This window comes from Schistocerca cancellata, chromosome 1 (assembly GCF_023864275.1).
Source record: "Schistocerca cancellata isolate TAMUIC-IGC-003103 chromosome 1, iqSchCanc2.1, whole genome shotgun sequence".
NCBI lineage: Eukaryota > Metazoa > Arthropoda > Insecta > Orthoptera > Acrididae > Schistocerca > Schistocerca cancellata.
In genome coordinates, this window is record NC_064626.1 from 645,389,174 (window position 1) to 645,417,118 (window position 27,945).

The 27,945-nt window shown below is 39.1% G+C and overlaps 1 protein-coding gene across 3 annotated transcripts in view; it reads right to left on the reverse strand.

Annotated features, from left to right (window-relative positions):
* Positions 1–27,945, reverse strand: part of LOC126183396 (leukocyte tyrosine kinase receptor) — a 974,779-nt gene that overhangs the window by 354,094 nt on the left and 592,740 nt on the right. For all 3 annotated transcript variants that reach the window (XM_049925358.1, XM_049925343.1, XM_049925351.1), the window contains exons 11-12: positions 23,088–23,244; positions 5,781–5,925 (exon numbers count right to left, since the gene is read on the reverse strand). In XM_049925358.1, the coding sequence (XP_049781315.1) occupies positions 5,781–5,925; positions 23,088–23,244 (302 nt within the window). The remainder of the gene's footprint in view (positions 1–5,780; positions 5,926–23,087; positions 23,245–27,945) is intronic.

Genomic DNA, 27,945 nt, shown 5'->3' on the forward strand with positions numbered 1-27,945 from the left:
AGTCAAGGTTTGGTCCTAACATGCATGACTGTAATACAATACCTAAGAATTTTTTTTACAAATGATGGGTTGTGAGATATTAGTTGGGGTAGGTGCCTAAGCAATTAGCATGAATTAATAAGCAAACCCTAAAAAGAAATAATAAATGTCATAGCAGTAAGTCAAAAAAGAATTAAAATACAAAATAATATCTCCGATACAGTCATGACAGCAGGTGCATTGGTGTGGGAATAGTATCACATTTACAGAATTATATAGATCTTGCTTAAATAAAAAAAAATAGTGCAGTGAAAATCACCCACTACAGTAGAAGATGTGTGGTTAGTGACCAACTGCTTAGTGATCAGTTGATTAGTAGAAATCAGAGCTACTTTGACTGCATGATATCAATTTTTAAAATATTTACTTTACTGATTTTTTCACTTTAGTTATTCCACATTTAAATTGTTTTTTCTGTACATTATTCTATGTAGTTGTAGATGATGCATTTCCTGCCACTTTTTGTACTGATGCTAATGTTAAGTATTTTATTCATGCACACTTGTTTTTGTGCATTTAACCGGGACTCTCCTTGGGTATCCCCATTTTCCTAAATGATGTAAATTTTTTATGGCTGTTTTTTGTCCTATATATATATATATATATGCTAATTTCATATTTTCAGATTTCTAATTTTTTTATGTTTTACATTTTAAGTACCTAACTGGGCTTTTATTGTTGTAATTAATGTTTATGCATTAATACTCACATATTTAACTTCACTTCTCCTCTTTTGTGGTCTGCATCATTTGCTGTCATGTGCTGCTATGCATGTGGTCTGTTGGTGCATTATACAAATTTGTTTCTAATAAATCTTTTTTAATTTTTAACTTGCATGCCATCTCACTCATTATTTAATTATTGTTCTTTATCCACCTTGCTTCTGCAGCTTAATTTTGGAATTTTTATTATAAATCTTAGTTGTGGTGTGAAAACTGTTTATGAGGCCCATCTGAATGTGTTCCCACTACTTAACTGTACAGGCCACTCAGTCTAATGCTTAACTATATATGTACATGCTCAACATCTTCTACTGTGATAGGTGATTCTTTCTGCATTATGTTAAATGAAGCAAGATGTTTGAAATTCTGTAAGTGTGGTCCTATTGCTGCACCACTGCATCTGCCATCATGACTGCATTGGAAGTGTTGTTTTGTATGTTAACTCTTTATTTGACTTACCACTACATCATTTATTCTTTCTCTCAAGGGTTTCCTTATCAATTTGTCCTCATTTTCTAGGCACCTGCTCCAGTTAGTTTGATCTGGATGTATGTATTTCCACCTGTGTAATAGTTCTACAAATGTCTCTCAATCCATGGTTCTTAAAAATTTTCTTAGAAATTTTTTACAGCCATGCATTATAGGATCATACCTTAACCATTACTTCCCCTTTTACTTTTTGTAGATAATCTGTTGATTCCTACAAGTCATTAAAGCAATATTTTTGTTTTCATGCACTACTCTCACATGAGCAATAATTTCTTTCTTTCTGAAAAGATCATCTTGTGAAATGCTGCCCATTTTCATTTTTGACTTAAAAACTACTTTCAGACATGCAGAGATATGTAACAATTAATAACAATATGCTGCGGTTAGGTGTAGTTTTGCACGTACACAGAAAATCAAAACAAAGTCAATTACACTGTATTGTTTTTTAACAACAATAAATTGTAATTTTTGTATGCCTCTACAATCTTCCCATTTACTGTTTTATCTAGTTATCCTCTCCTGAATGGCTTAGAATGTATCTCACTGGGATACCTGTTCTTCTCAGAATGGTTTTCCATAGATTTGTTTCATAACATCTCCATTTACATTTTATTTGTCCATTTAATGTTTAAAATAGTTCTGCAGCATTGTCTTCTATATGATTCAAATTTCTTCTTCTTTTGTTTTCTCATTGCCTATATTTCACTTATCTACAATGCTATGCTCCAGACTTCGAGAATCAGAAATCTCTATCAACATTCTACACCAAAAATTTATACCAGCAGAGTTCTTTTGCTGGATAATGGGAGAAAGAAAAATGTGACAATCAAGCTCCCATACATCCATCCTGTGCCACATGTTTCCTGTTTTGTTTGCTCAGAACTGAAATTTTGTGTTAAGTAGACTGTTAATGTATTCAAAATAGTGTATAATAATAATACCATTTCCACCTGCTGAATGATGACAAGATGAAAAGCTGTTCACCAGGCTCAGTGATGGCATTGATATTAACAAACTATTGGATTTGTTATGTTTGTACATGTTAAGGAGAAATGAGGATCAAGTGCTAATTAGATCTATGGAATAGTTTTGTCCATACTGATACTTACACTATTCAAGTTGTATTGTCTCAGTCAAATGAATAAACATGAGTACTGTTTCATAGGAAACTCCTTTGCTTAAAACTGTTTGTTAATTGTAATGGATATTCATTCAAAGTTGGAAAAAGTTTAGGTATCAAAAAAGAATTCAACTGATTTTGTGCTTTTCTTGTTACTTCTTTCTGGTGTTCCAGGAATTAGCTGTCTCACGGCACACTCGAATACCTGCTCAGCCTAGCAGTTGCACCAGTGCTGCACATGCTTTTCTGAAGTGCCACAGGGCACAGGTATCTGATATTTGCCTAGCTCAGAACCATGGGGAGGTGCTTTTGGGCAAGTTTATAAAAACAGGTTCTGGTAAGAGGTTTGGCATTTGTCTTTAAATAAAAAGCCTTGGCCATGATGTCATTTTCCATCATATGGTTTACTTCCAAATTCTGATTCATTTCCACTACTGGTTATAATATTCACATGTATTAGTGATGACATTTGGATGTACATTTGGTTAATGTGTTGCTGTAGACTGTGTCTGTTTCTGTTGTTTGTCAGTTGTTTGCTTAAAGTATCAGCCTTAGTAGGTTGCATTTTATTATTAGGTTCTGGAACAAGATCCTTGGTTGAGTGTCCTTGTGTCATCCTGCTGATAGATGTGTTGTCATTTAATGAGATAATCCGTGGTTCCTTTACTGTAAAGTTTTGATCTCAGTCGGGCAAAATATTGATACCTGATGCTATGTATAAGGTTAAGATTTTCTGATTTTGTGTGTCTGTTATGCCCATTTTGTAAAGCTGAATATTCCTGTGAGGCAAGAGTACAGTTTTATTCTGCATCCACATTTATACTGCACAAACCACTGTGAAGTGCTTGGCAGTGGGTATGCACTGCTATACCAGTCATTAAGGTTTCTTCCCATTCCATTGACATATGAAACATGGGAGTAATGATTGTTTGAATGCCTCTGTGCATAAACTAATTAGTCTAATATTTCCCTCATGATCCTATGTGAGTTATACACAGGGTACTGTAGTATATTCCTAGACTCATCATTTAAAGCTAGTTCTTGAAACTTTGTTAATAGATTTTCTTGGGGTAGTTTATGTCTAACTGTCTTCCAGTTCAGTTCCTTCAGTATCTCTGTGATACTCTCCAATGGAGCAAACAAACCCTTTTCTGTATACATTCAACATCCCCTGTCAGTCCTATTTGGTATGAGTCCCAAACAATCAGAAATTTTCTAGAACTGGTCACACGAGTGGTTTGTAAGTAATCTCCTTTGTAGACTGGTTGCCCTTCCACAATATTCTACTAATAAATGGAAGTCTACCACCTGCTTTACACACAACTGAGCTTATGTGATCATTCCACTTCATATCCCTACAAAGTGTCACACTCAGAGCTGGCCAATTTCAACAATGATTCATTGATATTATAGTCATAGGATACTACGTTGTTTTCATTTTGTGAAGTGTACAATTTTATGTTTCTGAATATTTAAACAAGTTGCCAACCTTCGCACCACTCTGAAATCTTATCAAGATCTAACTGAATATTTACACATCTTTTGTAAGATGTTACTTCATTATAGACAACTACATTATCTGCAAAAATTCTGAGGTTACTGTTAATATTGTCTGTGAGGTCACTAATATACAACATGAACAGCAAGGGTCCCAACACACTTACCCTGGGACACACCTGAAGTTACTTCTATGATGACTCTTCATCGAAGATAACATGCTGAGTCCTCCCTATTGAAATGTCCTCAATCCAGTCACAATTTTCAGTTGATACCCCCTATGAACATACTTTTGACAATAAGTGTATTTGTGGTAATGAGTCAAAAGCTTTTTGGAAATCAAGAAATACTGCATCTACCTGACTGCTTTGATTCAAAGCTATCAGTATGTCATGTGAGAAAAGGGCAAGTTGGGTTTCACATGATTGATGTTCTCGGAATCCAAGCCAGTTCAGTTCAAGATACATCATTATGTTTGCATTCAGAATACACTCTAAGATTCTACAAGAAATTGATGTCAAGGATGTCAATCACTTCTACTGCCTTTATTTTAGACAGGTGTGACCCGTGCTTTTTTGCAAAAACTGGGCACTGTTTTTTGTCTGAGAGACCTACAATAGTTTATAGCTAGAAGAGGGGCTAACTTAGTTGCAAATTCAATATAGAATCTGATGGGGATTACATTGTGCCCTGGAGCTCAATTCAATTTTAACAATTTCAGATGTATCTCAACACCGCTGACACTAGTACTTATTTGAATCATTTTTTCAGTGGTACAAGAATTAAATCGGTTCAAACCTCATTTGTAAAGAAACATTTGAAAACAGAGTTACACAATTCAGTTTTTGGCTCGCTCCCCTCTTGTCTATGTACCAAGATCATTTGATAAACTGAACACTAGACCCTACTTATGTTTACTCATGCATGCTCTCTAATTTATTATACTGTATACAATGTTTAATACAATAGGTTTGCATTTGAATAACAATCTGTGCCTACATAACCTCTACCACTTTCACTCCCATTATGATCCTGTGCCACACTGGAAATGAAACAGCTATAAAAGCACTGAGCAGAAACCGATAAACATACGACCGAAAACGATAAGTTGATTTCATCTGTTGGAAAAGTCATGGTCAGTTATTTATGGAATGCAAAAGAAATTCTCCTTACTGATTGTCTTGGAATATGTAAAAGAACAACTGCAAGATGAAACATTAGTTTTCTGAGCTACCTAGATGAAACAATACATGGAAGAGACCTCGATTGTATATGAAAAATATTTCATCAGGACAAGGAACATATCTACAAATATGTATGATAACTGGACAACTGAGAAGTTTGATGGACTAATTCTAGAAACTTTCACCATCTTCTCTGCATGTGGTACCTTTCAACTGTTCTCATATCTAAATAAACTGAGTACCTTAAAAATGTTTTTTTGTCCACAGAAAATGTTATACCAACCATAGATTGTTGATATACACATTTTTCAGAATCACTTTACAAGAATGGAATCCACGCACTGGAAAATCAGTGGACATAGTATACAGACCTAAAGGGAGCTCGGCGAAACAGTGTATTGTAAAAGATGGGAGGGGAGAGGGATAGAGGGAATGCAGAGAGTCTCTCAATGTTTCACTACCAGGTCATGACATTTTTACTTTGCCAAGAAATAAAAACCATTTAAAATTTAGCTCCAACAATGAAAAAATTATAATTTTTAATAATGATGAGTGTGCACAGGTAGTAAAAACTGCAGTTCACGCACTGAACTGTGTACATCATCTGACCATGTCCATAATTACTGATGCCTTCTATCTTTATATCTGTCAAGCAGTTCTAGGATACCTAGTGCTCAAAAACATCACTGAAAGAAACAAATTTTTAATACGTTATCTGAAGTTACATACCTTACATGCTCCAGTTCCTTCTTGCCCCACTAGAACATAAATTCTTTGGCCCTTGTCCAACTCAATTATGGTACGAGCAATAGCACTGTAACTTGCACCATATGCATCAGAACCCGACCCGCCACTTGCTCCTTTGGCTATAATCCTGTTCAAAGAGACAAAAATGAACTGCAGACCTTCTGTGAAAACAATGAAAATAACAGAAGGAATGTGTAATACACTAAAAATAAAAATAAATATTTATTCCTATCTAGATGGTGCATCACTGATTGAAGAGCTGTTTACAAATTAAATCATAATTTAAATACATAGTTATCATAAATGAAAGTTAAAAAACAAGTGAAATGAAATTTAATGTGGAAACAATCTTTGGAAATACTGCTGGCATCTAACTGCTGAAGATATATGAAATAATTTTCAAAGAAGGTGATACTTTTATTACTAATCCACATCTAGATCTTCAGCAATAAATACTTCAGTTGTTTCTTCAGTGAGGTTTACATTGAGCAACATCAGAATTAAATGTGATGAAGTTCAGTGTAGTAGACATAGAATGATGAAAGAACCAATGTGTTTTTCTAAAGAAAACATCAGTTCACACCGATGTTCCCACATATTAAATTGAAAATTGGGTGCTGTAATGGGAAATCCTCCTCTAGAATTACTTTTCCTCAACAGTAGTTGTCAATACCTGTAATATTTTTCGAATTTTGGAAAAGTCAGTATTATCTCAGCTGCTTTCCTGAAAAATGTCATATAATTTTATACACAATACCTTATATTTCAAGCTAAAATTTGTGAGAAGGAATTACTTTATTTTTGATGTTACAATCAATAAGTACTAGTTCTGAATGTACAGTTAAAACAGTTATTTTTATAACATTTGAAATTATGAATTATTTGGCACACTTAAAATTTCTATTATTAATTATGCAATATACTACTGTTTATTACGTTTATTTCTGGATTCATTTATGAAATAATAATCGAAACTAATAGAATTTCATTTGTTAAGAAAAACAGTAAACCTTTTGGAATATTGTTATTACTGTAGAGTGAAGGAGTAGTAAGCACGCCTCTGATGCGATAGGATGTATTTTTGTAGTTTGGGTGAACAACGTAATTTCAGCTTTGTTAATGTGAAAATCCAAAAGCCTGTGTGATATACTAAAATGTGATAGAATAAATTAATGTTAAAACAAAAATTCTGCGACAACAAGTATTTAGATCAGTTCAACTATGAGGACCTAAAATGTGAGAATTTCAGCTTCAAGAATCAGACCCCTAGACAAAAGGAAATTGAGCCAATTCTACAAGAAAAAATAAGTGAAGTAAAAAGTTTATTGTAATCTTACTCCTCTCTAGTCTCCAAAAAAGACTTTTCTCATTGTGAACAATTTCTGCAACTAGGAATGGGGAGTAGATCACAGTGCTCTCTCTCTCTCTCTCTCTCTCTCTCTCTCTCTCTCTCTCTCTCTCTCTCTCTGTCTGTCTCTCTCTCTCTCTCTATCTCTCTCTCTCTTTCTAGCTTGAAATTAATTCAGTTTTTCTGATCTTTGTTTTAGCTATGGCCCCACATATTACTGATTTGCAGATTTTTCAAACAGCATTAAAATTTAATTTTTTTATTTTTTTAGATTATGTTCATAATTCAGTCTATTAACAATTAAAGTATTCTTGATCATACTGCTGTAAACAAAAAGGCTGGCAGTAAATGAATGAAGCACAAAAAAGGGATCAGCTTAACAAAATGAATATGGGTTCCCAAACAGTAAGTTTTCTGGATAACTTTCAAAAGCATTCAATGTCTGCGTCATAAAATTCTGTTGGAAATCCCAAACAAAATGTATCACTTCAGTATGAAATGAATTTAAGGATAAAATCAGAAACAGTATTTTATTTTCAGATGAGTTACCAACAACATAAGGGGATTCCTCAAGGCTTGATTCTTAGCGCATTACACTTTCTGATCGAAGTGCATGTCCTCGTTGAATGAATGAGACCTCAAAAATCTGAAGATACTGGTGTATTACTCTCTGCATGTATCATAGAAAGTTCATAGTTAATAACAGAAAACTGTGTCAAGCTTCCAGAAAGCTGTGTGAGTCAACTTATTTATCTCATCAATATGATCAAAAATGCATGCAAGCAAGAATAAAAGTGAAAATCATGAAAAAATAATACTCGATTTGTGTTTTACTTACAAATTCTATAAACTTGTCATACATAATTATTTCTAATATTTTTGAAATGCAAGAGGAAATTATTGGGGCCTTAAGTTATTTATATCATCCCTCCCATCTTTTTTATTCATTGAAATAAGGGAACAATCACTGTGGCAGCAAGAAAAACCTACATACAAACATACATACATTAATATCTTAGCCCGCCGGAGTGGCTGAGCGGTTCTAGGCGCTAGAGTCTGGAACCGCGTGACCGCTACGGTCGCAGGTTCGAATCCTGCCTCGGGCATGGATGTGTGTGATGTCCTTAGGTTAGTTAGGTTTAAGTAGTTCTAAGTTCTAGGGGACTGATGACCTCAGCAGTTAAGTCCCATAGTGCTCAGAGCAATTTGAGCAAATTAATATCTTAGTCCATAAACAAAGTGGTGAATGAAAAACTGCTGCATCATGCATAAGTTTAAATTTATGAATCCTGTGCTACTAACTCTATTTATGATAAATTTTGCAGACAGTATCCACAAATGCCACTAAATGCACCTACAAAATTATATCATGTTACCATACATAGATCAGGAGACATGTCATCATAAACATTGAGATGCGTGAAAAACTGCATCATGTGTGGAGTCTTATTACTCCAGTCAACTTGAGGAAACCCGTGACACCTGGCAGCACTTTTGACAGCTTTCAATTATGAAGCTCAAATGGCTGTAGGCAAAAACCAATAGTTGTTTATAGTACTATGAAGGGGCAATGCCACAGAGACATTCACAAAATTCTGTTATAGACATGATGCGCCTAGTATGTGCCTAGTATACAGAAGTACTACATTCCTTAATCTGGATATTCAAAGGTTTTGTCACGACTGCATGGAAAGGAAATCTTTTCGACAAACACAGTTCATTTTTTGTTTTCATTTCTAGCAGAAAATTGGCAAAATGGGTTTGTCAGCTCTTTATATATATATATATATATATCACAGTGAAATCAGCCAATAAATCCTACACAATAATCAACGCACATGCACCGACTAATGACTACAACAGGAAAAACCCGGACGAAATTGATGACTTCTGGACGACAATGGAAGAAACTATCAGAAAAATTCCTGCACATAGAGTCAAAATAATACTGGGAGACTTCAACGCCAAACTCGGAAAAGAAAAGATATACAGACATATCACAGGAAAACATACTCCACACAAGGACACCAACAAAAATGGAAAACATCTGATAGACTTTTGCAAAAGCCACGACCTCGCCATTATGTCAACAAAATTCAAGAAACCAACACGAAAACTTACCACATGGAAATTCTCCAGCGGAAAGCAAGAACTACAAATCGACCACGTAATAGTGCAGAAAGACTCACAAAAAGAAATTTTGAACATAGACACCCGTAAAGGCTACTTCGACTCAGACCACCACCTACTACAGATCAGGATTTGTCTTTTGCCCAAGAAAAAGCTCCAGAAGAACAAAATTGTTAGACCAGATCCAGAATACATTACTTTAAACCAGACACAAATATTACACAAAATTAAAATGGAGAAAATGACAGACTGGACACAACTTTCATGAAGAATCCGAGAGGCCATGAAACTAGCACAAGCACCACGCACACGGAAACACCGTTCGTGGAACCACAAATGTGACCAAGCTATTGACCAACGAATCAGTGCATGGAAAAAATTTAGTAGCCATAAATCCCAAGAGAATTGGATGAACTTCTTGAAAACACAGAAGCAATCAAGCAAAATCATTTGCAGTGAAAAACGACAGTATGACAAACGGCGACTGACAGAGATCGAATCGGACTTCATGAAGAACAATACAAGAAACTTCTACAGAACGTTCAGAGAAAATATGACTGGATATCAACCACCCAACTTGTGCTTCAGAAGACCGGATGGAACCCTAGAAACCAATACCAAAAACAATTGTGACATTCTGGCAAAGTACTTTGAAAAACTGCTCAACACGGACCCCCCCATGGAAGAAATGATGACAGAAACGAGCACATACAATCCAGATAGTGAACCTCCAACTCTAGAAGAAGTTAAAGAAATAATAAAGTCACTCAAGAATCGTAGAGCACCAGGAGAAGATGGCATCGTCGCGGAAATCTGGAAGTTACAAGACCCAGAACTCACCAAAGACATCCACAGGATCTTGGAAGACATCTGGAAGACCATGAAAATTCCTGACGACTGGAAAACTGCCCTGATACACCCACTACACAAAAAAGGTGACAAGACTGACCCGAACAACTACAGAGGAATATCCCTACTACCGGTCACATACAAGATCCTCTCTAAAGCTTTACTGAACAGACTAGAATGCCAGACCGATCACTTGATTGGGGAATACCAAGCAGGCTTCCGTAAAGGGCGGTCTTGTGCGGAACAAATTTGGAACCTGAAAATGATTTTACAACACAAACAGAACCTGATCATTACCTTTGTTGACTTCAAAAAGGCGTACGACTCTATCGACTGGAAAACTCTCTTCAAAATTCTAGCAGAATACAAAGTAGACAACAAAACACGGGCTATCATAGAGCAAACTTTAACCAACACGACCTCCAAAGTAAAGTTCTGTGGGGAACTATCAGAGCCCTTTGAAATTCGCACAGGTGTCCGACAAGGCGATGGCCTCTCACCTCTCCTTTTCAATCTGGTGTTAAATAAGGTCATAAAAGAATGGGAAACATCACAACAGGGGATAACCTTAGGAAACCTACAGATTAAATACCTGGCTTTTGCAGACGATTTGGCGATTGTCATGAAAGGTATAAAGGAAACAAAAAGATGCTATTGAAAAACTGCACGAAATCGCTTCCAAAACTGGACTACAGATCTCTTATGAAAAGATACAGTTTATGAGCACAAAGAAACTCTCATCTCTGAACACAAAGTATGGCACGATTTACAAAACGGCAAACTTCAAATACCTCGGTGAAAAACTACAAATGAGTGGACATAACAGAGACTCAAACGAAGAAAGAAAGACTAAACTGGACAAGGCATACAAAGTAGTGTGGAATCATTACAACAAGAAGTCTATCCCACAAAAAGCCAAATTACGCCATTACGACACGGTGGTGCTCCCCGAGGCACTATGTGCAGCAGAGACCACACTAATCCTAGGGCATACACGTATCAGACAATTAGAAAAAGTAGAACAGAAAATCCTTAGGAAAATATTTGGCGCAACTAACAACAATGGAATATGGATCAAGAAACCTACAGAGGAACTGTACAAACATACGGAGACAATCACAGAAAAGATTAGAAAACGCAGACTACAATTCTATGGACACCTATACAGAATGCCATCACACAGGCTGACCAAACAGATCTTTGACTGGGTAACCACTAGAAACAACAAATGGGTGGCAGAGGTAGAAAACGACCTGAACCAACTCAACATAACAGCAGACACAATAAACGACTATTGTTCAGAAACATCATTAAGAAAAGTAAACTACATGAGATACAATGTGACAAACGAACAGGCATAAAATAGACCGAAGAACGCAAGCAAGATCACAGCCAGAAGATGAAAGAAATATGGGCAACCAAAAGGGCAATCAAGATGAAGCCGAAGACACATAGCCGACAAGAAGCATGGACAGAGGACCGGAAACAGAAACACAGCGAGCGAATGAGGGAAGTTTGGGCAGCAAGGAAGGCAGCAAAAGGAACTGGCCATGTAGTTTAGTCCAAATGCGCACTTTAAGGGCAAAACACCAATAATAATAATAATAATAATATATATAAACAAAGATGATGTAACTTACCAAACAAAAGTGTTGGTATGTTGATAGAGACACTAACAAACACAAACACACACACAAAATTCAAGCTTTCCCAACCCACGGTTGCTTCACCAGGAAAGAGGGAAGGAGAGGGAAAGCCGAAAGGATGTGGGTTTTAAGGGAGAGAGTAAGGAGTCATTCCAATCCCGGGAGCAGAAAGACTTACCTTAGGGGGAAAGGGACAGGTATACACTCGCACACACACACATATCCATCCACACATATACAGATGTCCCATCTTTGCCCAAAATCTTTGCCTTTACATATGTCTGCTTGTGTCTGTATATGTGCAGATGGATATGTGTGTGTGTGCAAGTGTATACCTGTCCCTTTTTCTTACCACGGTAAGTCGTTCCGCTCCTGGGATTGGAATGACTCCTTACCCTCTCCCTTAAAACCCACATCCTTCCATCTTCCCCTCTCCTTCCCTCTTTCCTGATGAAGCAACCGTGGGTTGCGAAAGCTTGAATTTTGTGTGTGTGTTTGTTAGTGTCTCTATCAACTTACCAACTTTCGTTTGGTAAGTTACAGAATCTTTGTTTTTAGATATATTTTTCCCACGTGGACTTTCTGTCAGTGTCCTCCACTACTCCCTCTCTCTCTCTCTCTCTCTGTCCATCTCCTGCCCCTCCTCCTGTCCCTCTCTGTCTATCTCCTCCAGCCTCACTGTCCATGTATCCATCCACCCCTCCCCCCCACCTGCCCCCACTGCTGATAGCCTCAGCCTTGACGCCCTTAAGTTGCTCCTTCTGTCCCCTCTCTATGCATCTTCTTCTGCCCTCTCTCTCCCTGCCCACCCCTTCCTGCCCCCCCCCCCTTTCCCTGCTCTGGGCAGCCTACATGTCATGCAAGGCAAAGAGTTTGTGTTGCAGATTTGGACCACTTCAGTCCTGGGGCCTGGAGTGAGTCCTTACTCATAAATACACACATACATATGCTCAGCTTTTTATACATTTATATATCCACCCCCTCCTGCCCCCTCCATTCCCCCCTCCACACCCTCCCCATCTACTTCTGTATCCATCTCAACTTTCCCCCAGGTATGCCCACCCACTAGTGTAGCCCCTGCAAAAGAGGTTAATAAAGCAGGCTGGAAGTACACCCACAACATGCCTCTCATGTAGCCCAGCTGAGCAGGCCAATACAAGCCCAACACAGCACACATGTTGTGTTAGCATTGTGTGCTACAGGGGGCTTATAAAACACACGTTTGTATATCCATAAATATTAAGAGCTAAAGCATTATAAATCCCCCTATATTAGTCCTCCTGGGGTAAGGGCTTTATGTGTCAAATCTGGGTCACTTTGGTCCAGGTGCACGGGAAAAGTTCTCTCTCTCCCTCTCTCTCTCTCTCTCTCTCTCTCTCTCTCTCTCTCTCTCTCTCTCTCTCTCTCTCTCTCTCACACACACACACACACACACACACACACACACACACACACACACACACACACACACACATATATATATATATATATATATATACACTTAAAAACAAAGATGATGTGACTTACCAAATGAAAGTGCTGGCAGGTCGACAGACACACAAACGAACACAAACATACACACAAAATTCAAGCTTTCGCAACAAACTGTTGCCTCATCAGGAAAGAGGGAAGGAGAGGGAAAGACGAAAGGATGTGGGTTTTAAGGGAGAGGGTAAGGAGTCATTCCAGTCCCGGGAGCGGAAAGACTTACCTTAGGGGGAAAAAAGGACGGGTATACACTCGCACACACACACATATCCATCCACACATATACAGACACAAGCTTGTGTCTGTATATGTGTGGATGGATATGTGTGTGTGTGCGAGTGTATGCCCGTCCTTTTTTCACCCTAAGGTAAGTGTCTGTATATGTGTGGATGGATATGTGTGTGTGTGCGAGTGTATACCCGTCCTTTTTTCCCCCTAAGGTAAGTCTTTCCGCTCCCGGGACTGGAATGACTCCTTACCCTCTCCCTTAAAACCCACATCCTTTCGTCTTTCCCTCTCCTTCCCTCTTTCCTGATGAGGCAACAGTTTGTTGCGAAAGCTTGAATTTTGTGTGTATGTTTGTGTTCGTTTGTGTGTCTGTCGACCTGCCAGCACTTTCATTTGGTAAGTCACATCATCTTTGTTTTTAAGTAAATTTTTCCTTCGTGGAATGTTTCCTTCTATTATAACTATATATATATATATATATATATATATATATATATATATATATATATATATATATATATATATATATATATATATATATATATATATTTTACCAAACGAAAGTGCTGGTAGGCTGATAGACAAAAAATAAACACAAACATACACACAACATTCAAGCTTTCACAACCAACGGTTGCTTCATCAGGAAAGAGGGAAGGAGAGGGAAAGACGAAAGGATGTGGGTTTTAAGGGAGAGGGTAAGGAGTCATTCCAATCCCGGGAGCAGAAAGACTTACCTTAGGGGGAAAAAAGGACAGGTATACACTCACACACACACACACATATCCATCCGCACATACACAGACACAAGCAGACATTTGTAAAGGTAAAGAGTTTGGGCAGAGATGTCAGTTGAGGCGGAAGTACATAGGCAAAGATGTTGTTGAAAGACAGGTAAGGTATGAGCGGCGGCAACTTGAAATTAGCGGAGGTTGAGGCCTGGCGGATAATGAGAAGAGAGGATATACTGAAGGGCAAGTTCCCATCTCCGGAGTTCTGACAGGTTGGTGTTAGTGGGAAGTATCCAGAAAACCTGGACGGTGTAACATTGTGCCAAGATGTGCTGGCCATGCACCAGAGCATGTTTAGCCACAGGGTGATCCTCATTACCAACAAACACTGTCTGCCTGTGTCCATTCATGCGAATGGACAGTTTGTTGCTGGTCATTCCCACATTGAAAGCTTCACAGTGTAGGCAGGTCAGTTGGTAAATCACGTGGGTGCTTTCACACGTGGCTCTGCCTTTGATCATGTACACCTTCCGGGTTACAGGACTGGAATAGGTGGTGGTGGGAGGGTGCATGGGACAGGTTTCTATGTGGGAATGACCAGCAACAAACTGTCCATTCGCATGAATGGACACAGGCAGACAGTGTTTGTTGGTAACGAGGATCACCCTGTGGCTAAACATGCCCTGGTGCACGGCCAGCACCTCCTGGCACAGTGTTACACCATCCAGGGTATCTGGATACTTCCCACTAACACCAACCTGTCAGAACTCCGGAGACGGGAACTTGCCCTTCAGTATATCCTCTCTTCTCGTTACCCGCCAGGCCTCAACCTCCGCTAATTTCAAGTTGCCGCCACTCATACCTTACCTGTCTTTCAACAACATCTTTGCCTCTGTACTTCCGCCTCGACTGACATCTCTCCCCAAACTCTTTGTCTTTACAAATGTCTGCTTGTGTCTGTGTATGTGCGGATGGATATGTGTGTATGTGCGAGTGTATACCTGTCCTTTATTCCCCCTAAGGTAAGTCTTTCCGCTCCCGGGATAGGAATGACCCCTTACCATCTCCCTTAAAACCCACATCCTTTCATCTTTCCCTCTCCTTCCCTCTTTCCTGATGAAGCAACCGTTGGTTGTGAAAGCTTGAATTTTGTGTGTATGTTTGTGTTTATTTGTGTGTCTATCAGCCTACCAGCGCTTTCGTTTGGTAAGTCACATCATCTTTGTTTTTACATATATTTATCCCACGTGGAATGTTTCCCTCTATTATATTCATATCATTAATTTGAACCCAACAATTACATTTGTTATTGTCACTGTTGCATTTCGAAATCTTTTCTGTCATCTTATTTTCTCTTTCTGTTTTTGCAAGTAGTTTCACTTTGTATTCACCTTCTCCTTTTTACCGTAATCTTCCATACAATTTTATCCCACCTATATATACTCAATAATACGTAACCCACTTCCAAACCATAACCAAAAAAATTTTTTTTCCACTTTCAACACTACCGCTGCTATAAAATCCACCGTTTTCAGTTCACAAACACTTCCTTTCACCTATTAAACAACCATTTCGGCTAGTTCTAATAACTTTCGCTTTATTTCCATTTCCGTTTTTTCCCACATCACTGATCATTTTTAGCCACTTCCCACAGGTTTTAACGTCATTATTTCTTCGTCAGACAATTGTCAGCCTGATTTTCATAATCTGTCACCACAAAACCACTCCTTTCAATACATTTACACGCAGTTTTTTTTTAAATTTTCCCGAATTCCTCCACCATTTAACGTGTTTTGGCGGCAACACAACCACCTAATCTATGTGCACATCGTTGTTTACCAACCCAAGTTCACCACAGGATCAACAAAGCCCAGCTTAACCAACACTTTTTCGCCTTTTTTCACACCAGATCTCCAGTTGCTTTCTAGTTCACCTTTATCTCTCCCCATATATTTTTATTTTCATTTTCATTTCAGACTCATGTTACACTTTCCACCTTCTAATACCACGTCACCCTCATAGCACCCCCAGAACAACCCCATTAAGTTTTATTTACATTCCCTCCCCAAACATGCCTTCGCCCTAGCCAGATTACGCTCCCAAATTTTATTCTCTCAGGCTTGTCTGACATTTGGCATTACCACCAAAGGCATCACACTTAAAGTTCCCGTCTCTGGCTGTAACCCTTCTTTCCATCAGTCTGTATACCAGTTCCAAACTGAACAATCTATTGCCCTCACCCACCTAATCCTTCACCTAAACATCAACTCAGCCAATGAACACACCCGTCAACTCCTATCCTTAATAAAAGTCCTCAATCTTTCCTCTCCCACATCCACACCGGCTGTTCAGAGCATCCTCCTATGGGCCAACCGCAAATTAGAACAGCATGCCACCCTCCACCTCAAAAAACTATCCAATCTCCTGGTTTCCCACCTCCGGAAAGGCAACTCACTCACCCTTCACAACCTTTCCAGCAAACCTCAACCTCCCCTCATTGCACACAGACCCAGTCTCTCCCATCTACTCAATCTCCCACTTCCAGCTCCACTCCCCCCAAAACCTCAAAATTCCAATCAACACAGTCTGGAACCACAACACCCTAATTCAGTAGTTAAACTTTCCTCCAAACCTCTCTCCCAATCTGAAACCTCTGTCCTATCCAAAGGCCTCACCTTCAGCCCCACTCCCAGATTCAACCAAACAGCCCTTGTCAAAGATTTACTGTCCTACACTCGTACTATCTGCTGGAAGTATCACTTTGCCACAAAGAAAAATGATCCTAATCCTACCCCTAATGATCCAACTCCCCAAGACACTATCCAAATTGAACCCTGCCTGGATCAGTTCCGTCCTCCGTCACAGCGGGACCCACCTCCTCTTCCTCAAAATCACCCTCTCCAAACCTTCCAGGAATTTCTGACTTCCAGCCTTGCCTCTCAATCCTTCTTAAAAAACCTTAATCCTACTCCCAACATCACCACTGCTGAAGCCCAGGCTATCCGTCATCTGAAGGCTGACCGATCCATCGTCATTCTTCCGGCGGACAAAGGTTCCACGACCGTGGTACTTGATCATCGGGAGTATGTGGCTGAGGGACTGCGTCAGCTTTCAGACAACACTACATACAAAGTTTGCCAAGGTAATCCCATTCCTGATGTCCAGGCGGAGCTTCAAGGAATCCTCAGAACCTTAGGCCCCCTACAAAACCTTTCACCTGACTCCATCAACCTCCTGACCCCACCGACATCCCCCACCCCTACCTTCTACCTTCTTCCTAAAATTCACAAACCCAATCATCCCGGCCACCCCATTGTAGCTGGTTACCAAGCCCCCACAGAACGTATCTCTGCCTACGTAGATCAACACCTTCAACCCATTACATGCAGTCTCCCATCCTTCATCAAAGACACCAACCACTTTCTCGAACACCTGGAATCTTTACCCAATCTGTTACCCCCGGAAACCATCCTTGTAACCATTTATGCCACTTCCTTATACACAAATATCCCACACATCCAGGGCCTCGCTGCGATGGAGCACATCCTTTCACGCCGATCACCTGCCACCCTACCTAAAACCTCTTTTCTCATTACCTTAGCCAGCTTCATCCTGACCCACAACTTCTTCACTTTCGAAGGCCAGACATACCAACAATTAAAGGGAACAGCCATGGGTACCAGGATGGCCCCCTCATACGCCAACCTATTCATGGGTCGCTTACAGGAAGCCTTCTTGGTTACCCAGGTCTGCCAACCTAAAGTTTGGTACAGATTTATTGAAGACATCTTCATGATTGATCTGGACTCACAGTGAAGAAGAACTCCAGAATTTCCTCTCCAACCTCAACTCCTTTGGTTCCATCAGATTCACCTGGTCCTACTCCAAATCCCATGCCACTTTCCTTGAAGTTGACCTCCATCTGTCCAATGGCCAGCTTCACACGTCCGTCCACATCAAACCAACCAACAAGCAACAGTACCTCCATTATGACAGCTGCCACCCATTCCACATCAAACGGTCCCTTCCCTACAGCCTAGGTCTTCATGGCAAACGAATCTGCTCCAGTCCAGAATCCCTGAACCATTACACCAACAACCTGAAAACAGCTTTCGCATCCCGCAACTACCCTCCCGACCTGGTACAGAAGCAAATAACCAGAGCCACTTCCTCATACCCTCAAACCCAGAGCCTCCCACAGAAGAACCCCAAAGGTGCCCCACTTGTAACAGGATACTTTCCAGGACTGGATCAGACTGAATATGGCTCTCCAGCAGGGATACGACTTCCTCAAATCCTGCCCGGAAATGAGATCCATCCTTCATGAAATCCTCCCCACGGCCAGCACATCTTGGCACAGTGTTACACCGTCCAGGTTATCTGGATACTTCCCACTAACACCAACCTGTCAGAACTCTGGAGACGGGAACTTGCCCTTCAGTATATCCTCTCTTCTCGTTATCCACCAGGCCTCAAACTCCGCTAATTTCAAGTTGCCGCCGCTCATATCTGAGCTGTCTTTCAACAACATCTTTGCCTCTGTACTTCCACCTCGACTGACATCTCTGACCAAACTTTTTGCCTTTACAAATGTCTGCTTGTGTCTGAGTATGTGCGGATGGATATGTGTGTGTATGCGCGAGTGTATACCTGTCCTTTTTTCCCCCTAAGGTAAGTCTTTCCGCTCCCGGGATTGGAATGACTCCTTACCCTCTCCCTTAAAACCCACATCCTTTCGTCTTTCCCTCTCCTTCCCTCTTTCCTGATGAAGCAACCGTTGGTTGCGAAAGCTTGAATTTTGTGTGTATGTTTGTATTTATTTGTGTGTCTATCAGCCTAAAAGTGCTTTCGTTTGATAAGTCACATCATCTTTGTTTTTAGATATATTTATCCCACGTGGAATGTTTCCCTATATATATATATATATATATACACCAAACAAAAGCGCTGGCAGGTCGATAGACACACAAACAAACACAAACAAACACACAAAATTCTAGATTTCGCAACCAACGGTTGCCTCGTCAGAAAGAGGGAAGGAGAGGGAAAGACGAAAGGATTTGGGTTTTAAGGGAGAGGGTAAGGAGTCATTCCAGTCCCGGGAGCGGAAAGACTTACCTTATGGGGAAAAAAGGACGGGTATACACTCGCACACACACACACATATCCATCCACACATATACAGACACAAGCAGACATATTTAAAGGCAAAGAGTTCTTTGTCTTTAAATATGTCTGCTTGTGTCTGTATATGTGTGGATGGATATGTGTGTGTGTGTGCGAGTGTATACCCGTCCTTTTTTCCCCATAAGGTAAGTCTTTCCGCTCCCGGGACTGGAATGACTCCTTACCCTCTCCCTTAAAACCCACATCCTTTTGTCTTTTCCTCTCCTTCCCTCTTTCCTGACGAGGCAACAGTTTGTTGCGAAGGCTTGAATTTTGTGTGTATGTTTGTGTTTGTTTGTGTGTCTGTCGACCTGCCAGCACTTTCATTTGGTAAGTCACATCATCTTTGTTTTTAGGTATATTTTTCCTTCATGGAATGTTTCCTTCTATTATAACTATAACTATATATATATATATATATCTGTGTGTGTGTGTGTGTGTGTGTGTGTGTGTGTGTGTGTGTGTGTGTGTGTGTGTGTGAACTAAAAAGTATTCCCTTTTACATTAGCTGGTTTTAAGAATTATGTCAGGTAAATGATATTCTTCACTGTTGACACTTTAATCAAGTGCTTCCCCAAAATTGTCTCAAGTTTTTTGTGTTATTTCAAATGGAATGGCAATCACTTCCTGGGTGATTGCCTCTTCAAGTGGAATGAAAGCCACTTCCTGGGTGATTACCTCCTTAAGTGCTTGCAGAGTGTGAGGCAATGCTTGCATATTTGAGCCATTAAGTGCCCCAAAGAAAAAAAAATTACAAGATTTTAAATCAGGTGACCTTGAGGGTCAGGTGATGTCTCCTCATGGTGAGAGAAGACATCCAGGAAACAGCTCTCTCCACATTTCTGAAAAATGCTGAGAAGTCTATGCTGTGACTCCATCTTATGCAACAAGACTTCTCCCACTTCGAGGACCCAACAAACTGGTTTAACTTAGGTCAAAGGATGGTGTCTAACATGTGACAGTAGCAACATGAATTACCCTTGCTTTTATACCATCTTCTTTGGAAAAAAATTCAGGCACCAAATTCAGCAACGGTACAGTGAAGTTCCTGAGAGTTTTCTGCTGCCCAGAAGTGGAAAGTTTGTTTATTTACAGTACTTTACTAATGGGAGTAGGCATCATCAGAAGAAATCAAAATAGTGCCAGAGGGAATTTTTGGGAGAATTTCCTCATGCAGTTCTGCAAGTTTCAAATCTCTCTCACTTAATTCTTTGGCAACCTTCGTTTGGTATGAGTGTATGTAAAGATCTCTGTGCAGGATTATTCTTACACTCCTATCAGACAATTCCAGGGCAGCTGCATTTTTCAGTATTGAATGCTTTGGAGGTCACTGTATAGGTGCTCCACCATGCGCCACATTTTCCAGCATTGTTATAGTCTGAGGTCAGCCAGTAGATTTTCTTTTCAGTACAGAATTTGATGCTCTAAAGTCTGATATTCAAACTTGAATATTTTTTCTAACAGGAACACATCAATGTCAGCCAAGTTTGAACTGAATGCAAAATGCTCACTCAGTAGTAATCTCACAACTGCCATTAAGAATACACTACTCAACAACAAACACATGATGCTCACCTAGCCAAGCCATTGCACCTACTGAAAATGGCACATACACCACTAACGATCAATACCCCGTTTACTTCAGTATCCCCACCACACCTCATACAGCACCTCTCCAAATATGTGTACGACGATGCTTTGATAAGTCTGGTAAATGGAGTCTTTTTGTTGTGGCTTTATGGTTGGTAAGCTTGATTATTCCAAGTATCATATAAAGAATTTTAACAATCTAAAGTGTACAGTGCATTTTTGACAACCACATGATTTGGCGAGTGTGTCGACTCTGATTGAAAATGGAGAAAACCGAATTTCTTACAAACTGCCACACAAATCAAAACATAATCGGATGAAGTTTGCATGGACTCTGGACCATCACTGAAGACCATTTACTTTTGGATTAAAGAATTTATATGTGGTCGGTCAAGCACCAAATACAACTGAGGTCACCACAAAAGAAATCATTGACAAAATCCATGACATGTTAATTTAATATTCCCAAATAAAAATTTGTGTCATTGATGAGATTGTAGGCATTTCAGCTGAGTGCATAATATCCTGCACAAAGAATTGGCTATGAGGAAGCTGTGTGTGAGTGGGTGCCGCAATTGCTCACAGTCAACCAAAAGCACATTCGGCACAACATTACAACACAACATCCAAAGATGTTTAATAGCCATACACATCAAAGTCAAAACAGCACTGGTGAAAGTGCACTGAAGAAAGCAAAGACCATTTTTTCAGCTGTTAATGTGATGGTCACTGTTTTTTAGGATTTGAAAGGAATAATCCTCAAAAAATTAACACAAGTACAGGAATGACACATACAAACTTGCATAATCCTAAAATAATAATGACCATATCAAGTTCAAATATGAACTGCTTATGATTTTACATTATCTGGTAAACCTTCATTTACAAACCCATCAAATGAATATTGGGCAGGAAACTGGCAGGATAAAAATCTTAATCATCACTTGAAAACAAAAGATCATACATAATTGACTCTAATAAACAATGGAGCTTTCTGAATGTCATAAATGGATTAACTTGTGGATATACACAGGGCCTTACTTTGTTCATCATTTATGCAAGACATCATCCTAGTTTTCTACCTTTCAAAGCAGTAATGTATGCTGAAGATAGCATATTAATCTCTGAGCAGTAACATAGGTGTCATGGAGGAGATGAATGAACATGTGAGAGAGAATGCTTCTGACAATTTATGTTTACACAAAACTAAAATGAAGCATATAATTTTCTCTAAGAAATATGCAAGTAAACGTGCTGCATATTCATCTTGTCACAAAACTGATCTGAAATACTCACTAAAGTGAGTGTGTTGTATCTCACTAGAAAACTAAAATCTCCATTAATGGAAAACATCTACATTTTGAAAACTGTGCATTCTTCCACACACACTTCAGGTATAATGATGAAGAGTTATTGTGCTGAAGCAAAAGATGTTTTTCTTTGGCAGAAGAAGGTTATTCAATGTACATACAGTCTACCTGCTGCAAAACATACCTCACAGAAAATTACATTATGTCTGTACACCTTTCAGATCATTATCAACTAGAATTAGTATGAAATACAATCTCATGATTCTCTCATAGAACAGGAACATAAATTATGTATAAAGTTTCCCTGAACGAGATTAACAAAAACATAAAAAAATAGTGAGCACTGGTAAATCTTTTATTAAAATACTACCATTTGCCATTTGGTGGCTGAAACTAAGGACATCAAAGAGAAAAGAACTGTGGCCAATGGAAAAAATGCAGATTTCTTTGTGAACGGTAACATAAATAATCATGTCATTTCATAGTAAGTTAGTAACTTGTGTCCTCACAATACTGAATAACCTGTACACAATAACTTTGAGCAGTGTGGTTTTAAACCTATTCTCTGTATTTTATGTTTGAGAGTTATTTTATGGTTCAGAAATTATAAAACTACATGTTTATGCAATTAGTTCAACTGATGTCAGAATTTACTTCCATAACAGAACAAAATGAAAGCTACGTTTTATAAAAATTAAGCAGTCGCAACAAGATATCAAATAGAAATAAAAAAATAAAACTGCTATAAATAAATGTAAGCTAATAAATTAAGGTGAAATTCTATCAAATGACTTATTGCTCACGTGTAATATCCAGCCTCAGGAACAATCCATTCCTGAATTCCAGCTTTGGCACCAGTGTGGACAGTTACTTTTGTTTCATCTGTGCTATAAGCAAAGTTACAGTCTTCTTGTGTTGGTCCCTCTGGTCCACGTTTATTGCAAGTAGTCAGGACATAATCTACAGACAAACATTAATTCAGTTTGTAGTTGAGCTAAATGCTGTAGCACAGGTTAAATTATAAGCTCACAAAAAACAGAGGGCTTACAGATTTTAGACATCACTGATAATATCTACTTTAGGGGGAACCAAAAGTGATGTTGTTGTTGTGGTCTTAAGTCCAGAGACTGGTTTGATGCAGCTCTCCATGCTACTCTATCCTGTGCAAGTTTCTTCATCTCCAAGTACATCCTTCTGAATCTGTTTAGTGTATTCATCTCTAGGTCTCCCTCTACGATTTTTACCCTTCACACTGCCATCCAATACTAAATTGGTGATACCTTGATGCCTCAGAATATGTCCTACCAACCAATCCCTCCTTCTAGTCAAGATGTGACACAGATTTCTCTTCTCCCCAATTCTATTCAACACCTTCTCATTAGTTATGTGATCTACCCATCTAATCTTCAGCATTCTTCTGCAGCACTACATTTTGAAAGCTTCTATTCTCTTCTTGTCCAAACTATTTATCATCCATGTTTCACTTCCATACATGGCTACGCTCCATACAAATACTTTCAGAATCGACTTCCTGACACTTACATTTATACTCAATGTTAACAAATTTCTCTTCTTCAGACACGCTTTCCTTGCCATTGCCAGCCTACATTTTATATCCTCTCTACTTCAACCATCATCAGTTATTTTGCTCCCCAAATAGCAAAACTCATTTACTATTTTAAGTGTCTCATTTCCTAATCTAATTCCCTCAACATCACCCGATTTAATTCGACTACATTCCATCATCCTCCTTTTGCTTTTGTTGATGTTCATCTTATATCCTCCTTTCAAGAGAGTGTCCATTCCATTCAGCTACTCTTCCAGGTCCTTTGCTGTCTCTGACAGAAATGGCTTGTGAAACTAACCATGCCATAAATCACTTGACCGGTAGTCACAGTTTTGATTTTTATGTGGATGAGGCACCCAGTTTTGAAGTAATATTCTTCCTAACAAAAATTTAAAAAAAAAGAAAGATACAGACCACAAGAAATTATTTTTAATGTGTGGGTAACTGGTCTGTATCTTTGTAATTTTCCATCTTCATTTAAAACAATTATCCTGTAACAGCTGAACTGCAAAACAGTCACATATAATTTAAAGTCATAATCACTGTTACCATTAGTAAGAGTGTCAGAGCTATGACTTTTTCTTTTGAGGATAATTTCAAAAAACAGATATTGCTTCCTGAGGAATGTTTCTGCTAGACCTGAAAACATTGACTGAGCCAGCTTCTTTAAAAACAACTGAAAGAAAATAAGCTGCAGAGGCTTGAGGCATTGGATTCTACATGTGAAAACTCATAAACTACAAGAATATAAAGTTGAACTTCAGTAACCGTATAGCTCTGTGGTATGAAAAAAATAGTGAAAGTGTGAAGACATAAAAATATCAAAGGCCTTTTGTTGCAACATAAAGTGGTGTACTTATATTATTTGGCTTTTACAGAAATCTAGGGTGTTGTATTAATATTAAATAATGAGTTCAGTTTAAAATCAGATACAAATGATTAAATAATTAAATGCAAAAGAATGAGATAGAGTTGCCTACAAGTACCTGGAGGTGAAAATTTCGTATTGCCAACACGCACATAGAAAAGCCCACAACATTGTAGCTTTCAGAAGTAACAGTTCCTTCTTCAGGGAGAGAGATGGACTGGTTGGGGAAGGTTAAAAAAGAAAGCCAGGTCACTCAGGAACCATGATGAAAGGCATCTACTTGTTGTAAAGGCAAGGAAAGACAAAAATCACAATAGACTTGAATGACCTGCTCTTTCTTTTTAGCTTTCCCCAAGCTACCCCTCCCTCCTATCAAAGGAAGGAACTAATACGAGGTGCATTCAAGTTCTAAGGCATCCAATTTTTTTTCTAATTAACTACTCACCCGAAATCGATGAAACTGGCGTTACTTCTCGACGTAATCGCCCTGCAGACATACACATTTTTCACAACGCTGACGCCATGATTCCACGTCAGCGGCGAAGGCTTCTTTAGGAGTCTGTTTTGACCACTGGAAAATTGCTGAGGCAATATCAGCATGGCTGGTGAATGTGCGGCCACGGAGAGTGTCTTTCATTGTTGGAGAAAGCCAAAAGTCACTAGGAGCCAGGTCAGGTGAGTAGAGAGCATGAGGAATCACTTCAAAGTTGTTATCATGAAGAAACTGTTGCGTAACGTTAGCTCGATGTGCGGGTGCGTTGTCTTGGTGAAACAGCACATGCGCAGCCCTTCCCGGATGTTTTTGTTGCAGTGCAGGAAGGAATTTGTTCTTCAAAACATTTTCGTAGGATGCACCTGTTACCGTAGTGCCCTTTGGAATGCAATGGGTAAGGATTACGCCCTCGCTGTCGCAGAACATGGACACCATCATTTTTTCAGCACTGGCGGTTACCCGAAATTTTTTTGGTGGCGGTGAATCTGTGTGCTTCCATTGAGCTGACTGGCTCTTTGTTTCTGGATTGAAAAATGGCATCCACATCTCATCCATTGTCACAACCGATGAAAAGAAAGTCCCATTCATGCTGTCGTTGCACGTCAACATTGCTTGGCAACATGCCACATGGGCAGCCATGTGGTTATCCGTCAGCATTCGTGGCACCCACCTGGATAACACTTTTCGCTTTTTCAGGTCGCCATGCAGGATTGTGTGCACAGAACTCACAGAAATGCCAACTCTGGAGGCGATCTGTTCAACAGTCATTCGGCGATTCCCCAAAACAATTCTCTCCACTTTCTCGATCATGTCGTCAGACCGGCTTGTGCAAGCCCGAGGTTGTTTCGGTTTGTTGTCACACGATGTTCTGCCTTCATTAAACTGTCGCACCCACGAACACACTTTCGACACATCCATAACTCCATCACCACATGTCTCCTTCAACTGTCGATGAATTTCAATTGGTTTCACACAACGCAAATTCAAAAAACGAATGATTGTACGCTGTTCAAGTAAGAAAATGTCGCCATTTTAAGTATTTAAAACAGTTCTCATTCTCGCCGCTGGCGGTAAAATTCCATCTGCCGTACAGTGCTGCCATCTCTGGGACATATTGACAATGAACGCGGCCTCATTTTAAAACAATGCGCATGTTTCTATCTCTTTCCAGTCTGGAGAAAAAAAAATCAGAGGCCTTAGAACTTGAATGCACCTCTTAGTTCCAAAAGCTAGGATGGTGCCATATGCTTTAATATGTGTCTGTTGGCAATACTAAATATTTAATCCCTTGTAGCTCTCATGATTTTAGATTTCTCAATGAATTTGCCTTTCAATAGAATGAATAATTAATTGTATATTTTTCTTGTGAGTTTTGTATGCTACAAAAAAGTCTACTTGGAAGATCTAATATCTTCTCACGTTCCTGAGTCCAATATTTAATTAATTATAGCCTTATTTTAATTGCTTCCTGGAAGTGGACCAAATAAACACAATGCCATGAAATCTGTTCCATTAATACACTGATCATGGGTACAGGGAATGGGGTGGAGTGTGTGTGACACAAATAGTGACTTATAAAGATGTGAAATTGTGCATTAAGGAGCCACCTACAATCTTATTTGTTTCTTTTGTAACAATTTTATCATGTTTAATCGATGTAGTGATATTCTGTTTGTAACTTATCAATCTTTGCAGCTACACATTGATAAATCTCATGCCATAAATCATCTGACTGATAATACAAACAAATACAAAACCTCAAATACGCAGTGTGTCCCAGTTCCATTGGGACTGTGGCTGTGAAAAATAAAAGTCAAGGATAACGTTCACAAAATCACTGTATTTATTCAGAATAATATCCACCTGAATCAAAGCACAGCTGAAATCATTTTTGAAGTAGTTTGAAACAGTCACTGTAGTCCTTTTTTAGAGTTGCATTTAGTACTGCAGTACACTTATATTGAATGTCTTTAATTGCATTATAATAGTGTCCTTTCATTGCCAACATCAATTTACGGAACAACCAGAAATCGGCTGGGGCAAAATCCGGTGAATATGGTCTCTGATTCAGGACTGTGGTCTATTTCCTGGTCAAAAATTCATGCAGTATTCACTTCGTGGGATGGGGTGTCATGAAGGAGCAACCAAGAATCTGCCTCTTGGTGTTTGGGTTGAATTGGATGAATTCTCATCTACAAACAGTTAAGGACAGGAAAAACTGGGTATTGCTTTATTGCTCCAGAGCCATTTTCTGGCAAGTATCAGATACATAACATTATATTCACAGCCAGGATGTCTGCTTTGGCTTTTTACACCGCTGTTTTTCAAACTTCGAGGACTGTAACACTGCAGCTCACCATGAGATAGCATTGCCATTTGGAGTTTCATACAAGCACTCCCAATAGAACTGGGACATACTGTGTACATCAAAGTCTGAATGAGACTAGGAAATAATCAGTGAGGAAGACACCTCACTTTAAATTTCTGGTAATCAAAACCTAGAAACGTAACACCATAGTTGAGTTTATTTACAACAGGAGATCTGTGAACAGAGACATATTGGATTCAAGTAGCACTAATTAATCCATTTGCTCATATAACTCAACAGTACATCTGAAGCAACAGTGAGGAATATGATGCTTTATACAGCTGAGACTTTAATACTGGGAAGACACGGTGTGGAACAACCAGAGAAAGAAGAGGGAAAAATGAAGGAGATTATGAAAGATAAAT